Source organism: Oryzias latipes, chromosome 12 (assembly GCF_053564925.1).
Source record: "Oryzias latipes strain Hd-rR chromosome 12, Olatipes_Hd-rR_3.1".
In the NCBI taxonomy this organism is placed as follows: Eukaryota; Metazoa; Chordata; class Actinopteri; order Beloniformes; family Adrianichthyidae; genus Oryzias; species Oryzias latipes.
The window spans coordinates 25,653,145-25,670,779 of NC_136248.1; the positions used below are offsets into that span (position 1 = coordinate 25,653,145).

Below are 17,635 nucleotides of genomic sequence, written 5' to 3' on the forward strand. Positions count from 1 at the left end.
ATGACACTGATGGGTAAAAAGATTGCTCCAATGGTTAAAATGTTGTTGTTTTTTTTAGAATTTACAAGCAAAAAAGATTTTAAACTAATGTCAAATCAGTTTATACCGTAAAACTTTGAAATGCACAACCAATAATGTTTATAGGCCAATGTAGATGTGTTTTACATGGATATGTTTTTTGTGTCATTTAATACTCACTGTCTTTTTAAATAAAGCCAAGTCCTTTTGTGTATTAATATGTTTCCTATAATTTGTCCGCTGTGGTACCTTATTTTTTTTTTTCAATTCTCCCTGATCAAAATAGCTGTTTTTTATCATTCATTTTCCCCCCTTTTAATTTCCTCTTAGGTGAATTGATTTGAATGTTCCTTACAAGGTGCACTCAGATAAAGAATTATCTGAACAAAATGCTCTATGGTTTTGCAAATGGGGGGCAAATATACACATGAATAAATGATAAAACTTATTTAGGAGCTGAGTTGGTCAAATGAATACAAATGAAGTGCAAACTGCTGTGTTTTAAAAGAGAAGATTTGAATAGATTTTATTATATTATTCGTTTTGATTAAGTTTTCTACTCTGGAATTTCCCATTTTTGTTGCAATATCAAAAACAAAATAAAGAGTGGAATACTGTACTCAAAAAAGGCTGAGAAGTGAAAAACAGAATTTTATAACAAAAAAATATTAAAGTTGTGCAAAAAGAATGTAATGCAGAAGAGCTTAGTCATCTTCCAGTATTAACTCAAACCCCGGGCTCTTAAAAAAAAAAAAAAAAACAGTCTCCACTTCCACCTTGGGGCTAAGGCCCAGAAAATATGAGAAGAAAGGCTCCAATTGTCCGTTTTACATCCGTGAAAGACAATCAGGAAGGCTTTAAATTGAATTGTAAAGGGAACAGGGAGCCACTCCAGAGAAACAATGACAATGAGCTCCCTGTTTCTTTCCCCTCAGTCAGCATTCCTGCAGCTGCATTTGAAACAATCTGCAAGTGAGTTATTGAAGACTCAGGGAGGTCTGTGTTAGTGGCATCTCAGTAATTGAAACAAGATGAAGGGGAAACCAGAAGTATGTTTTTCAAACCGCATAGAGGGAGGAAGTAAAGACTCTGCTTCAACTGGAAGAAAAATCAGCTTGCTTTATGACAAAATGTATTTGTTTCTGGTGACAATATCTTAATCCAGGGCAATTTCTCAATACGATGAGTTATATTAACTTGCATCTGGACCGATTTTTGACATATTTTTGATGCTGAAACAGCATCTGAATAAAAGTTGGATTTAATAAATATTTTTTTTCCAGTTTGGTTCCAATTTGACACTGATGTATTCTTTTAAGTGTCCAGCAGGTGGCACTCCTCCTCCACTAGAGGAGATAGATAAGCCTGGTAATCACGGGGCTGTAGTATGGTCTTTAGGCAAAATCAAACCAGCAATTATCATCAGTGTTATAACTTTGGTTAAAAAAATAAACATGAAACAAGAAGACACCAAGTAAGCAAAACACAACTAAGCAAAAGACAACTAAAAACTTTGCTTTTTGTTTAAAGGATAATTAAAAAAAAGTTAGAGAAATCTGACTTTGGGGTGAAATTACGGATTTATGCAGCAGTGTGACAAAAAGAGTGTCAGCAAGAATGAAAGGAAATGTATAGAAGACTGTAGTGAGAGCAGCCATGTTGTTGGTTTGGAGACTCTGAGAAGGAGACAGGAGGCAAAGCTGGAGGTAGCAAAGATGAAGATATTGAGGTTCTCTTTGGGGGTGATGACGATGTATATGTCCAGGAATGAATCCATCAGAGGAACAGATGAAAATGGTTTGGACACGTTCAGAGGAGAGATGGTGATAAGATGCTGATGTTGGAGCTACCCAGACAGAGGGGACCAAAGAGGAGAATGGTGGATGTAGTGAAGGAGAACATAAGGGTGGTTGGTGTCAGTGAGGAGTATTCAGAGGATGGGATTGGATGGAAGCTGATGATTTGGTGTAGCGCCCCCCTAAATCCGATAGACACTGAAGCTGCTTCACCGCTTTGAACTATTTATTGACACAAAAGCTAACAAGTAACTGCTCAAGGTTCTTTGACAGTGATGCCAGAGAGGAAGGGAAGAAAGTACAAACTCCCACATTTGAGGTAACAAGCCATAAGCACCCAATCTCTGATGATGAAACCTCTATAAAGTTCGGCTACAGGTGAAATTATGTGTGCAGAGACACAACCACTTACATAATAATGGTAGTTATGTAGCATGTACAAAGTGTAGTGCAGTTCTTTATGCAGAAGACACACCAAGTCAGTTACAAACATCTTTAAAGGTTGGTCTGGTAACAACTGATCATCTTTTTTTTTATATGTATTCCTAGTGGCCTTTTAATTATGATTATTTAGACCCAAAAAGTCGTTTTCTAGGACACAGTTTCTGCAGAGCGGCAGGGGTCCATCAGAATTTGCCTCTGAGTTGTGGTTGGGACTGTTAGCTGGGAGCAAGCCCGCACTCATTTCCCATCATCCCTCTGTTTGGACTCTCTCCCGCTAGCTTACAGCCCCTCACAACCTAACATTACCAGTGCAACCAAAATGGCTAGCAACACCAGAGCTATCCAGTTGTTCAGTCTGGAGCCAGGTGGCAGCTCAGACGAGGAAAACCGAGACAATAGATCCAATTGTCTGCAAGTGGATGCAGGGAGCTTGTAGCCTGCTGAATGTAGTTTTTATGTAACAACAACAAGCATTTTCAAACTTTATTTTTTAAATGAAGAGTTGCTCAGACTTGCGATTTCAAGCCTGATTTTTATATATGGCCTCCATCATGACAAAAATGCCATAAGAACAGGTTAAAAACAGCAACAACCAAATTTTCATTGGTCAGGTGAAGCTTGCAGATCATCTAGCACACAAACAACGCTGATGTCAGCATTTCCGATTGCAGTAACGAGACTCTGAGGTGCCCTTTTTCCTTCTTAAAGGTGCCAGACGTTGAGTTGTATTCATTCTTCTAAAGGGCACTATTCACAATGAAGCATTCATCAGAATGGGATTTGGTCCATGGGCGTCCACCCCACCCTTTCTCTGTCTCTTCCAGTCTCCCTGTGTTCCTGCTGCGACACTCCAAGCTCATCAGAAGGTTTCTTGAAGAAAATTCAGTTTAAAATAATAACGGATCGTCCTGTTATCCATGATCAGCTGGTGGGGTTGTGTCAAAACATTTAATTCACTGGGTTTCTGTGTAAACGCTGAACAGAGAGAAATGTGCATCATTCCGGGTTCCGGGTTACACAGCAGGACGCGTGGCGTGCCTCTCTGCGAATACAACTATCTTCAAATTACTTAAAAAGTTGATTTTATCCAAAAAAGAGAGCTGACCATGCCCCCGAAGAAAACCCAGGAATACGAAGACCTCAAAAAGTCTCTTGAGATTATTCAAGAAACGCTGAAAAGTTTTATGGACCAAGTGTCGGCTAAGCTAACGCCACTTTGGGAAATGATGGAAGAGTTCCGAAGATTTCGGGCTCAAAACGAGCAGCGAGAAAACCGGGTCGAGATTCCGGAGAAAAGACTTGATGATGTGGAACAGCAAGTAAGGATGAATAATGTCATTCTCACTGGAGTACCAATCAAGCCTCGAGCGAAGCTAACAGCAGGTGCAAGCACTGCTAATGCTAGCCCCAGCGTAGCTAGCAGTGCTAATACGGAGATCGGTGGAGAGTTTCTGGTACTCCAAATGGAAACATTTCTCACATCTAAAGGGATTTCCCTGGATCTCAATACCATCGAGACCGGCCACCTGCTCCCCAGGAGAAAGGAGACGGATAAACCAGCGATCCTCATCAGGTTTGTGAATCACAAACACAAGCTAGCTTTGATGACCCAAAGGAAACATCTGAAAGGTTCGGCTGCTTATCTGAACGACCATCTGACCAGAAGGAATGCTGAAATCTCAAAACATGCACGGCTTCTCAGGAAGCGTAAGCAGATTGAGAACACTTGGGTTAAAGGCTGCAGGATTTACGTCAAACCACTCGGTCCAGAGGACCGGTCCAAGGTTCTGGTTGTGAACACCATGAAAGACTTTGAGAAGTGTCTTTTCACGGTCGTCTGAAACAACATGGAGTAATAAACCAAAGAGCAAAATAATTTCAAGAAATATGACACCTGGATTCATCACTTTCTCCATCGTCTGACGTCACCTGAATAACAGCAGAGCTCTGACATGCAGACAACTTGACCTCAACTTTCACCGCACCTGATACCAGCTGAAGAAGGATATGGACCTGAATCTAATGTCTGCAGTCATAACATCGAAGAAAACTATTAACTGTTTTGAACCCAGAAGATCAGCTGTCATTTAGCAGAAGAAGAAATACCAACCTTGGACAATCGACAGATTATGGACCCCTTTTATTTTTCTCTTACAGCATTACTTTATTATAAAAAAATAAATAGAAATGAAAATACAAGAAAAATATAAAAAAAGTAAAACAAATGATTAATCACTTATTGAAAATTGTTAAATTGATTGACTTTTAATGATATTACTTCACTTGCTCCAAAAATGATAAATTGATTTAAAAATCTTTCCTAATATAGAATAATTTTGCACGTTTTTAACTTTTGATACTTGATGAAATTTTGCCATGAAAATTCCTGAAAAAGTTTTGTGTCTACTTTACTGATATAGTATTATGTTTTATTCATATGAATGACTTTTATAAGTAACATAATCTGCATATATATCTGAATTTGCCATGTTGATTTCTAAAATAGTTATTTTTGGCGTAATACTTAAGTAATTCATCTTTGTCATGTGCTTTATCGATATCTTATGATTTTTAATTCTGTCTGATAAAAACTGGGAACCGGATATTGATAAATCATGTAATAAAATGGTTACAGTATAACGGGGTGGGATTATATAAATTCGCTTCCTTCCACTCCCTTTCAAGCAATATTTATTAATATGTCTAATTACCCTAAGTTTGATCAGTTATTGTATGAATGTATAACTGATGATTATATTGCTTTTGTGTATTCTTTCTACTTAATTGCTTGAAATAAACCATTTCAAATCAAATCAAAAAAATGTTGAAGGAAGGTCAAATTGGGGTCAGCTGGGAAGGGTTTAGTGCTTTTTCTTAAGAAAGTCACATTTTCTAAATATTTTTGAAAGCGAAAAATTATTTTAGGAAAAAAAAAAATCTTTTTTTCTCTCATTGGGGTATCTTTCAGCGTCCAGCACTTTTTTTGATGTTGTTTCGTGTGGCTGTAAACGTATGGCAGGTCATTACACGCAACAGTGCACATCCTTTTAATTACCATGATGCTCATTATAATCCTGCTGGGTCCTCCTGTTTGCATGTCTGTAACACTCTTAGTATCCTGGGTTGTTCTCCTAAACATGCATAACAAGCAGAGCAGTACTCCATCTCATCAGGAGTGATGCTCTTTGAAAGACAATTCAAGACTTTTCCGCCAGAAATTGATGTTTTTTTGTTCAAATCCAACTAAAAGTGGAGAATGTTTTTTCAGCTTCTTGTTCATCTGAGACACTTTTGTCAATTCTGATCGAAGATATACTTACTGGTTGAGAACAAGAAGCAACTTACAAATAAATTTCTAATGACTCATTTTTGGCAAAGCTATAAAAATGTATAAAACACAGGAATGTAAAGCAAAGAAAACTTCAGTTTTTAGTTTGGATCCAGTAAAGCTCAGTAAATGAAGCTCGACATAAATTTACTGTCACAATATATTATGAATAGCTTCAAAATATAAACAGCCATTTATAGACAAAATAACTCATTTATATTTGGATTGTAAAACTGTGTGCGAGTATCACATCTATTCTAATAAAGGATCTTTGTCTCCACAACCATCAATAACAGAAAAAGACTCAACATGGCTTTGTGAGAAGAACTTTAATTCCTTTGGTGTGTGTACAGTAAAATAGGAACACTAAAATATGGGACACACTTGTTACCCACAGAGTAATGTGTACAACAACACAGGATTTTATGTGATACATGGATGTTTTCAGATAAATACAGAGGCACACTTTACATAAAGAACACACAAAAAAAGTGATTGGTCAAACAGTGGAGTGTTGGAGTAGATCAAAAGATTTTTACAGATTTAAATACTTTGGAAAGGAATTTTAAAGAGAAACTGCACACACACACAAAAAAATAATCAAAGGGGGACAAATTGAGAAACTATTTATACATTTTAGATGGTGAAAAAAAATATACAAAAACATTTCTGGTGTAAACATAAGTAAACGAATGATTAAGATTAAATGGTTTTTCTGTATTTGCTAGGCTAATCCTCCTCCAGACTGCATTTAAGATCTACAGTATCTGCATGTTGAGGCACTTGGAAAGAATATGATTGTTTTGTAGTGAAGCCTATTTACATTTGTGCCTTTAAAAAAAAAAAAAATCACACTCCTTCCAAAGTGAATAGGACCTCACAGATCTAGAGATCTACTGCTGATTAGGCGACAAGCTGAAGCTCAAAGGTCTATAGGCAACGCAATCCTACTCTTATCGCAGCTAGAATGGGTGAATGTTTCAAAACGCCTTTCTGGAGAGGGTCTATGAGCTTAAGATAACTTGGCTGCCGTGTCCAGATCTGCAGTAGAGGTCTGCAGGAAATGGCCACGGCCTGTTGTTCCTGGCAGCTGATCTGAAGCCACATGCTGCCCCAGCGTCGACCCGGCAGGATCCAAGGCAGAATACCGCCCACAGTGAAAGAATCTGCCCCCCCCAAAAAAAGCTGCTAGCCCCATGTTTACCCGCAATACTATCACAATACAGAAAAGCCACAGGTAGAATGTAGTTATCCCTTTAAACACAACCCGCTTGTGACAACAACAAAAAAAAGGTTATTTACCAGATTACATGAACAACCATCACTGCAAAAGTTGATTTAAAAGCAAAAACATGAACAATTTTCACAGTCAAAACAGTATTTAGGGAGTTGTGGACTCAGACTCCCAAATGACAGATCCCTTCCATACATCACATTGTCACAACCAACCCCCCCCCCCCCCCCCCCCCCCCCCCCCCCCCCTTGATCTCTGCTCCCACACACACACGTCAGAAGTCGTCCCATGCGAGCATGGCTGGTCCCTGTGGGGTGCAGTCTCCAGCCTCATCCACACACCTAAGGCAAGCTGGCAATGTCCCGCTTTGGAGGGGGCCCTTCTGGCTTGCAGGGGGTGCTGTTGGCTTTGTCTTCAAAAATCAAAACTCTGGAAAAAGTAGACACCAAAACATTGTTAAAAGAAAGCTCATAGCTACAGAAATTTGGGATTTGGTACACTAGAACAGAAATCATGAATATATTTAGACATTTGTAGCACTTGGCTGGTGAAGAATATGAACTTTGCAGCTGTTTCAGTGTGAAGTTTGTGTTTAAAGAAAACCAGAGGTGGTGACATCATCCCCATCAAATTTGAGGCTAAAAATCTACTGTGGTTGTCCACTTTTCTACAGAGACAAACACACATTTATTTATCTAATAAAACATCGTTATATATATTCTTTGTTTTTGATAATGTGCACATGTGCTGGTTGTTATTTTTGTATGTGACAGCAAAAAGCAAAACTTTTGTGCAAAAAAAGAAGAAAAAGCTACTTTCTGTGATGACATGTTTGTATGCAACTCAAACAAAAAAAATGAATTCTAAATAAAGAGTAAACATTTTGTTTCATTGCTAATTTTTTTCATTTTGATTTCTGAAACATTTCATTTTGTTATTTTTTTCTTTTTTTTGGAATAGTTTTAGTTTCAGGAATTTTGTTTTGATTTGATTTACTCTCTCTTTTCCCTTTTTAATTGTTGCTCTTCCTGATGTTTTTGTGTAAATCTTCAACCATTCACTCCGTCCTCCTCAGCTGATTCTGACGTGGAGGAAAGCGGTTCTGGCTTTGCATCTACATGAAACACATTCATTTCTTTTCTCCGACCAAAGTGGTCGCACTCTCGAGTCGCAGCTGTAGTTCGCCTCTGACTTGCGGGTGGGACTGTGGGGAACCCCGCCCCTCTTCCCCTCCCTCTTGCTGCGTGCTCAGGTCAGGGGGCTTGTGGCCTCCTCCGTGTATTTTGTACATCATAAATAAGCTCTTTGTCAAACTAAACTTCTTTGTCTGCTCCTGAACAACTCGACTAAAGAAATACTCGGAAGTGCGATCTTAAGATTCCATTTTGCTTACATAATTTCCTCCGTCATCAAGAACATGTTAAAAACACCACAAAAGTGGGCCTTTAAAATATAACTGTTTGACAGAACTGAATCCATTCTTCCAATGAAAAGAATATAAATGTCTTCCAGTGTAACAGAAGGTTGTAGAATAACAAGATCAGTGAGATCCACAGCCTCAGACAGAGGATGAAGAGTCCGAGCGAAGAATGAAGAGGAACCAGAGGACAGAGGTTTATTGGTTTATGCTGCACACAGCAGACTGAATGAAGCGACTGGAGCTATTCAGAGCAAATGCCTGTCTTTAATTTCCTCTTTTGGAATACTCCACAAAGCTCCGCTAAGCCAATAACACCAATGATCCAAACAAGGAAACCGGCTCCCTGCGTCTCTGAGCTGCCAAAGCTTCGGAACCACTTTTGCTTCCGCTTTCACTTTGACAACTGTGTGCAGAGCTTCTCCTTGGGAGAAGAGGTAAACCCGTTTGCTGGCTGTGGTCATGCGGGCGTGCTGGGTCCATTGGGGTTGCCAGAAATCCACACTATGATGCGTGTGCGCAGGGGGAAAGCCAGCGTGCAAAATGAATCAAGCTCCAGTTTCAGACGCTTCCAAATAATAAAAAGGAGACCAAAAAAAAAACAAAAAAAAAAAGAAAAATCAAGCTGGAATGATGGTTTCGCCTTTCTTAAATAAACAAATTATGTTTCCAGGGGAAAATTTTTAAATAACAGTTTTGTACCCATGACTTCTTCCGGCTTCCTTCCAGAAATGAACAAAAATGATCTAACAGCAAAGTTATCCCAATGACCGATGATAACAGCGGGCTTGGAGGTTCAATAAAAAGCTATAAAAATGGATTGTAAACATGCGATAGTACACTTGAACCTTAGAAGATGCCTCCTTGATTTGATTGCTGATATGATTTCTCTCTGGCTAAGAAAAGAACTGCAGTTGCTTTTGTGAAGTTATTTGTATTACAGATGAAAATAACTGTTAGAAGTTTGCCGGATTACGGAACGGACTTTTCAAAAATACATCTGAAGGCAAATGAGGAAAAGTTATGCATTAACTCTGTTTAGCATTTTGGGGATTATGGGATTTGTCTGCTGGAGGGGTCCAGCCTGCTTAATCTATGGGAGTTGCCATGCAGCACCCGAGCGGGCTGTGGCTTCTGCAGGCTGACCCGGCAGCAGGCTGTTTTAAACGGCTTAAAGCGGCCGCGCTAACCCATTTAAAAACAGGCATGGATATCCAGCTTTTATTGACTGGACAATGCTGAAACACAGCATTTTGGAGCACAGAAATAGACTTTTTACAATGCAATTTAGATTTGTTGGCAGGTTTTAATGGATTTCATCATCAATGACACCGGATTTTGCTAATGTAGCAGTATGGGGGGTTCAGGCATAGATGGATGGAGTGGTTGACTGACAGTAGCCATTCAAAAATAAGGTTGCAGCAGTCTGCACACAAAAAAAAAAGAGGAGAATTCTTGTAAAAAGGAGATTTACTTACAGTTTGAGCACGGCGGAGCGTTTGCCCAACATCATTTTGACAAAGTCTCTGTAGTTAATGGTGTTGCTGCTGCCGCCCGTCACCTCCATGATCATTTTCTTCAACTCCAAGTGGGTTTTGGGAGCGCCCAGTTTCTCCATCATCCGCTTCAGACCCATCAGTTCTGGAAGAAAGGGTCATCCAGCGGGAAAAGCACGCCGTTAGAGAATCTTTTTTGTTTTGCATCAGTTGAATCAAATCTAAGTGTTCTCTCAATCAATTCTAAATACTGACTTTAACAAAAGTAAAGGAAAAATTTCTACTGAACTTAACCGTTTAAGAATTATAAACATTTTGATACAAGGTGACATAAAATTATGTCACTTTTTAAAGAAAGACTAAAAAAAACACAGATTTTTGTGCGAATCGAGCCACAATCTGATTGATCTAAAGGGAATCTTTCTATTTAACAATCAGTGATATTCTGATTGACTTTTTATTTTATCCAAGGATTATTGACAACAATGGGGCACAGTTCCCTTTGGATAATTTTGTGTAAGCCGACATGAGGAGAGTGGAGGTGGAACAGAGACTGACTTCCGTTGTGCTTTTATTTTGAAAGTGTCAACAGCAGATCTGACCAGGCAGCTGGAAAACTTCGGATTCATTAGGAAACAAACCAAACCTCCTTATAAAATGAGTTGTAAGTAGATTATTTACCAGTTTTTGTCTCTATTTGGCCAGGTATAACTGTTCACTTCACTTCTGGTCAGAGCAAACGAGTTCCCACAATGCTCTTGCTTTTTCATGACACGTGAAAATGACAGTCATTGTTAATTACAGCTCCCTCCTGTCAACGCAGCACTTGGTTGTTTTCGGAGGGGGCAGCTGAGGCTGTAATCTTCCTGGATACTCACCGATCTCTCCCTCGTCGTTCAGGTCGAACTCAGCATATTTGTCTGCAAAGCAAACAAACGGAATATTAGCACCTGAGGCGACGCATTCCTCCTCTAGCCGCAGACGCCCACGGCCGGCCGGCATCTCAAGTGTCAGCAGAACAGCCCCTGCACTGTCCAGCTGCCTCCCAGCGGCAGCTGATAATGACAGGTGGGTTTGTGTGGCAAACAGCTGCTGAGCAGAGCTGATATGCCAGGAGGAACACAGAAACTACAAGGATTTCAAAGGTTGGAGGAGCTGTGTTTAGGTTCCACAGGATGGAGAACAATGAGCTTTAGGAGGAAGCTCGCCGCTTGGCTCGCCACAACTTTCTTCAGACTTCAAAACTCTGTGATTAGAAACACGTGGATGATAAAATTGCAATCTTAGCTGAAAGGGAAAAACTAAAAATGTCTCTGATCTGAACATTTTTGGAAACCTTTTCATGTCAAGACAGAATCCATAATGTTTCTGAGCTAAAAGGAAGTTTAGAAAAAGATGAGTTTTACATTTATCTGTCTAGACGCAGAAATAAATAAATAAATTCTAATTTAGATGCAAACATGTATGGAAATTATGCTCCTAAACGTTTTCTTCACAGCTACAATCAATAGTTTTAATTGGGGCAAGTTATTACTTCCAAACTTCTGAAGTGACTCAATTTAAAAGTTCACAATTGCATTCAATGAGATTCCATATATCATTAAAAATAGATTAAAAATTGCCATTTTTGAAAATACATTTCTTTGATACTTAAAACTGTTTTCACAGAGTTGCTGATTTAAACTGAACAAACATAAAAAAGCGGTTAGTTTTGCTTGAAAAAAATAGAAGAAATAACGTTTATTGTAAACTAATTTAACAGTAAATCTACATACAGGAAATCAGAAAATAATACAATAGAAATAAATGTAAATATTGTTGTTTAGTTTCAAATGAAAATGGTTCAGATGACTTATCTTTTTTATATAAACACAGAATTTGATGGTTTACCACCAAACACGAGTCCTTACATTTTTGTTGTTTGATGTCAGAGCAAATTGAACATTTTAGCGTTTCTCCTTAAAGCTCGCTGTATTGTTTGATCGCTAGAAGACCCCCTTTATTCGGAGTGCGTGGCTATTTCTGTCCCACAATGGCGGCTCTGTGTGCCTTCCAGGGAGAGGGGGGGTCCTGTGTTAACTCTGAACCCAGGGGGAGTGGGACGGGACAAGACCAAGCCTGTTTGAAAGTCTGTTGATCATCTGCGGTCGCACACAAAAAAAACCAGCCCGCTCCACAAACTCTTCCTCACGGCCCACTTCAAGACGAGTTCTGCAAAACGACCAGCCGTTTTCTGCGATGATCAAAATGAGGCGTGTGATGGTTCAGGTCGTTTGTTGTTCTGAAGAGGCTCGCCACAGAAAAACAATGTGGATCAGAGAACACTGGATCTGGACGCCAATCATTTCCTGCACCGATATAGCCAACGGACCAAAAATATGTTCCCATGCCCTGAAAAGATATGAACCCCCCCACCCACTGGACCGTAGATATAGTTCTTTCCAAAACATCTTGAATACTAATCTCAAACAGAAACATAAAAGCTGGGAGGCAAAAGTGGACAAATGCATCACTTCTGGTTCCTCAGCACAAAAACGTGTCTTTCCCTCAGATTAACAAAGCCGTTTCTATTTCAAACACATTTATGGAAAAAAAAAAAGAAGTTAACTGGTCTAAAAAATAAAATTTTAAAATGCACAAATAAACTGTATCTTTAAACTTGACATGAATGTTTGAAATGTAAACAATAAAAACTGAAAATCTAATTTTCTAAAAGATTTTGGGACTAAGTTTCATAATTTTCCAACAAAATGATCCAATAATTCCACTGATATCACACGCTTCAGTCCCAAAACATCAAAACTAGAACCATATTTTTTACTGTAATGTTTAGACAAATAGTTTAGACCCATCTACCGTTTCCTTGCTTTTAGCATGACTATGAGGATCTAGTTTTCCCCAGATTAGGTAGGGAATGCTCACAAAACCCCCCTTTTTTGGGGGTGTGGTTTGCTTTCACACTGCACTTTAGAGAGCAAACATCATCAGTTGTTCATTTGGGGTCTTCCCCGAAACAAGTTCTGACCAGGAAGAAAAACATTATTTGTTATCGTTACTAAGATAAAAAACCTGTTCGTACAACCAGTCATTTGACTGCCAAAAGTAAAATAACATCTTCATTTTTTCCACTACCTCTCTGTGATTCACACTTCTTGGCATTCCTGTGAGATGTTTTTTTTTTATTACTTCCTACTTGGTTCACATGAAAGAGAACCAAGACCATGTTTGGAGGCAGACCATAGTTTGCTGAAGAGCCACTCTAATGAAAATTGTGCTTTTGGATTTTTTAACATGTACTTGCTTTTAATAAAGGTTGTAGTTGTTACCACAGGCTCCCTGCTCCTCCCAATTCAAATGTCTCCACTTGCAGACAAATAGATCCATGTCCACCTTTGTTTTCCTCGTCATCTGGCTGGAAACTATAGGCTGGCTGGATAGTTCCAATATTGCTCCCTTTTGTTAGGATGGGGTTTTGAGGGGCTGTAAGCTAGCAGGACAGTGTAAACAGAGGACAGATGGGAAATCATCCCAGGGCAACTGTCCTGCCCACAACAATTTCTGATGACTTACTGCTCTGCAGAAACTTGTGTCCTAAAAAAAAGCAACCAAACAACTCATCCTCTTTTGAAAGTTCATTCCAAAAACTTCCATCTGTGGAAAAGAAAAAATCCTCAAAATAATGTTTGCACATGGTCTGTGCCAATGCGCATCTGCACCTTGAAATAGTCACATCCTATAACACCAGAGAGGACAAAAGTATGAAGGAAAAACATGAACATGGCCCTGAATGTATCCAGTTTTGCTACCAAGAATCAGCAGAGTGTGGCCGATCCTCCAAGTTAAATTTGCCTGTGAAGCTGCATTGACCTGAACTGAATCGTAGCTGAGAGCAGTGTGGTGGGGATGCTGACCTCTGGGTTACTGGGACAGTATGAAAAAAGACAGAAAACAGGAAAACTCCCGGGACCCAAGTGTCGAGCCCCCCTTCTGTTTATGTATGCTGCTCCATTTCCTCTAGCCAGTTGAAGTAGGACATTTCGGAATATTCCCTAGTTCAAGGCCAACACAGCCGTATGTCACCCAAGATGACAAAAAAACGAAAAAGGAGGAAAAACCTGACTGTTCTGGCAAACCGTTTTGTGAATCATGCAGTTCTAACGAAAAAGTTGAGGAAACTGCAATTTCTTCCTCCTTCAGAAAAACGTCATGAATTCTCAGCAAAGTTCTGAATCCTGAAACGCCCCATGTACATTCTTCCTACTTCCCCCTCAGGTAAGTCCTCCAGAAATTCCCAGCAGGGCGTCTGACATTTCAACAACACTCAATATGCAAGAGTGGATGTGGGTGTGCAGGCACTCTTGCATGGTTTGGCGTAGGATGATTCTATCGCATTTTACGCACCGACACCACCTAAGACCAGGTCCTGTTGAAAAAGCGCTGGACCTGGACTGCTCAAACCAGGATTCAATTATGCATTAGATAGTAAAGAATACATTAAACACAGCCTCTGAGTTGGGAAACCTTTGATACAATGATCCCATTTCACATATAAGATGAAGGTTTCACAAATCAGAGGCTGTCTAATGCATAATTTAATCCTGGTTTGAACAGTCCAGGTCCAGCGGTTCGCAAACAGGACCTGGTCTGAGGTGGACTCTGTGCGTAAAAATGTGATAAAAGGATCCCATTTCACATTTCCACAAATCAGATAAAGGTTTCACAAGTCAAAAACCGAGTTTAATGTATTCTTTAAAATCTAAATCATAATTTGATTCAAGTTTGAGCAGTCCAGGTCCTGGACCCGGTCCTAGGTGGTCTTAGTGTGAAAAATGCAGTGGAATGTTCCTTTATGCCCTCGCGCATTGGAAACTGTGAATAGGACGCCAACTTCAGCGTTGTGTGTAGGTCAGAGTTTAGGGGAAAGACTCGGTGTCTACTCACTTTTGAAGCCCTCTAGTTTCTCTGGCAGGTCATCTTCATCCCTGTACTTCTGGTCTTCCATATATTCCTTAGACGAGGAAGAGGAAGAAGGGTTAATCTGGGTTTTCCAGACACTTCTTAAGTTTTAATGAAACACTCAAAATCAGTTCAATGATGTTCATGAACTAGACTAGATCACCTGACAGACTAGATCACCTGACAGACTAGATCCCCTCACAGAGGCATTGAGGAGCCAGAAGGAACCAGTGTCATAATGGCATGTGGGGAATGATCTTCAGTGTCAAAGAGAGCAATCAGGCATTTAATAATGCAATTTTAAGTGTTTTTTTTAAACTGATGGATCCCCAAAACACAGCGGATTACAATATTTTAAAAGGGAATTGTATCTGTTTTTATGTTCTTGTCATACGTCGCTCAGCTGAAAACAGGTCAGTTTAGGTGGTCAAAAAAAGAAAGGTGAGCATCCAAATAACCTATACGGCTAAAATAATATGAGACACATTTGTTTAAACAAAAAAAAGTTGATTTAATACCCACAGTTAGGTAAATTGTCATTGTTGACACTAACGGGATTTGTGGAGTGTCAATAAATCCCACGAGCTCCAGAGATGAAGAGTGGAGAGGCAGCCTCTTCATCACAATGGGGGGAAATCCGAGATCACATCAAAAGTAACTGATCTTTCACGTCACAAGGCGCCATATTAAACAAAGAGCCCATTCAAACACCTGTTCTGAGGCTGAACAAGGGGGCCGGGTACCCGCTCCAAACACGACTACTGAGCTGCTGCTGCTGAAGATCGATTTAATCAGATCAGAAGCAAATGCGACCCTGTGGCAGCCGGTCCGGACACCCAACAAGTGTCTTCACACCGAAAATAATCGATAAGAATGAAGGACCACGACCAAGGCTTCTATCTGGGCAGAAACGCGGGAGACATTCAGCCTGGAAGCCTCAGCTCCGCGTTCAATGCCAAGTCAAGTGCAGCTAGGCAGCCGTTAGGGACGGCCGACAGCACCAACCCTCCTCCTTACCTTATTTATTTCTTCCAGCTTTTGCCTTTGTTGCTCCTTCAGCAAGCCAAAAGCTTTTCCGCCTAAAACAAAGAAGGAAAGAACACATTATTTTAAACGAATAGCAGGACATTCTGGACTGTGTCCAGAAACAGAAATGCTCCAATTTACAGTTTTGGCTAACCCCCTAAAAATGAGAGGATGGGGGCAATAAAACGTCGTTTTTTAAATTTAAATAATCATGTACCTTGAAGATTTGCGTGCGAAGGCATCCTGTGATTTAACTGTGGAATTTGTTCCAGGAAAAAATAAAAATAAAAGAAACAAACGATACAATTTGCAGGACTGAGAGCGACAGAGACTGTCCACCGAGGAATTACTCCCTATTTAAAGATTGAAAAATGGGCCAGTCGACAAAACACACGCAATCACCAAGCGACATCCGGTTTAACCTTTCAAAATAAATCTAAAAACACAATGACGATTATTATTATTATTATTATTATTATTATTATTATTATTATTATTATTATTATTATATCAGTAGCAGCGGCAGTATTAATAGTAGTAATAGTAGTAGCAGCAAAGCACCAGCTCCAGAAGGGAGTTACTTTTTCCAATTGATATGCACATTTTTGAGTAGGTGCTGGACAAAACAAATGAACGTCAAAATTTAAGTCAATATACATCCGCAATTAGTGTAATATATTTTTGTTTATTCTCTGTTTTCGTTCACATCAGAAATGATAAAAATTTCAGCATAAAACAAAATCATTTTGAATTGATGAAACCATGCTATTGTTTTGAAGGTCCCAACTTTCAAGTTCCGCTTTTCTGTCCATAATCCGTAATCTTGAGTGACTCACTTGAAGTCAATTGGGCCATTTAGTGCTCGCGCTCGCCACCAAGTGGCTCATTAAGGAACTAAGTGAATTCAGTCACGACACTGACTGACATATTTCAACCACACAAAAATTGGTCTTTTAATCAAAACAAAAATCCAATTTAATCGGAAAAATTTGAAGTAATTATAATCAAATAATTATTTGCACATTTTGATTTTATTTTAAGTAAAATCTTCACGTTTAATTGTTTAAAGTTATCTTGTTAAAACAAAACTAGAATTAATTTGCATTTTGGAAACTGAAAAGTTTGATATTTTTCTACTAAAAAAACCCAAAAAAATAAGTCTTCCTTAAAGTGAATTAGGCTTTTGTAGCTCCCAAAGTACTCTTTTCAGACATATTCTCTTTGTATTGCTCAATAGTTTTTAGTTGGAGTTTCAGTTTTACTGCTCTGATTTCGTTTTGTACATTTGTTGACACATGAACTGCATGCATGCCTAAACTCGTATTAATGCATGGAAACTCATTTCAGAATTTTCTTTAAAAACGGATAATCAAAACATAACTGCTTTTTTTGAGGAAAGGATTACTGTTAGAAGAAATAGGTGAGACCTAATGTCTAACATGAGAACATGTGTGATTTCTTTTTCTATTTATCTTTGTGTTCCAAAAAAAAAAAAAAAAAAAAAAATTCAAAGAAATTGGGCCAACTTTTGACCTGGTCTGGAAAAGTCAGTAAATCTTAAATGATTTTTTTTTTTTTTTTATTATTATTGTAAAAAAAAAAGTAAAAACAACAACAACATGTGATAAAAACAAAGAAGCATCATTTAATGTATATCACCATAGCCATTTTTATTTTTTAGGAAACCTGATTATGTTTTAGAAATGTACCCACAATTTTAAGACAATGGATGGAAACAGCAGAAGTGATCAAAATACCATTGTAGACATTCAGTTAAGATATTTTCCTTTGATCCCACATTTAAACTGTCAGTTATTAGTTCTGCATTCTTTAAAAGCAAAAACAAAACTAAGATAAGCGACAAACTTAAGTGTTTCACATAAGCATACGTTACCCCGCTTGACATACTGTTATGGGGTT

At 38.9% G+C, this 17,635-nt stretch overlaps 1 protein-coding gene across 1 annotated transcript; it reads right to left on the bottom strand.

Annotated features, from left to right (window-relative positions):
- Positions 1 to 6,966: 6,966 nt before the first annotated feature.
- aif1l (allograft inflammatory factor 1-like) lies at positions 6,967 to 16,096 on the bottom strand. The gene is made up of 6 exons (XM_004074533.5): positions 15,933 to 16,096; positions 15,707 to 15,768; positions 14,675 to 14,741; positions 10,612 to 10,653; positions 9,716 to 9,878; positions 6,967 to 7,249 (listed from the first exon to the last, which is right to left on the bottom strand). Exons 1-6 carry the CDS (start codon positions 15,955 to 15,957, stop codon positions 7,162 to 7,164), a joined length of 447 nt encoding a protein of 148 aa, XP_004074581.1. The 5' UTR covers positions 15,958 to 16,096; the 3' UTR covers positions 6,967 to 7,161.
- Between the last annotated feature and the right edge of the window lie 1,539 nt (positions 16,097 to 17,635).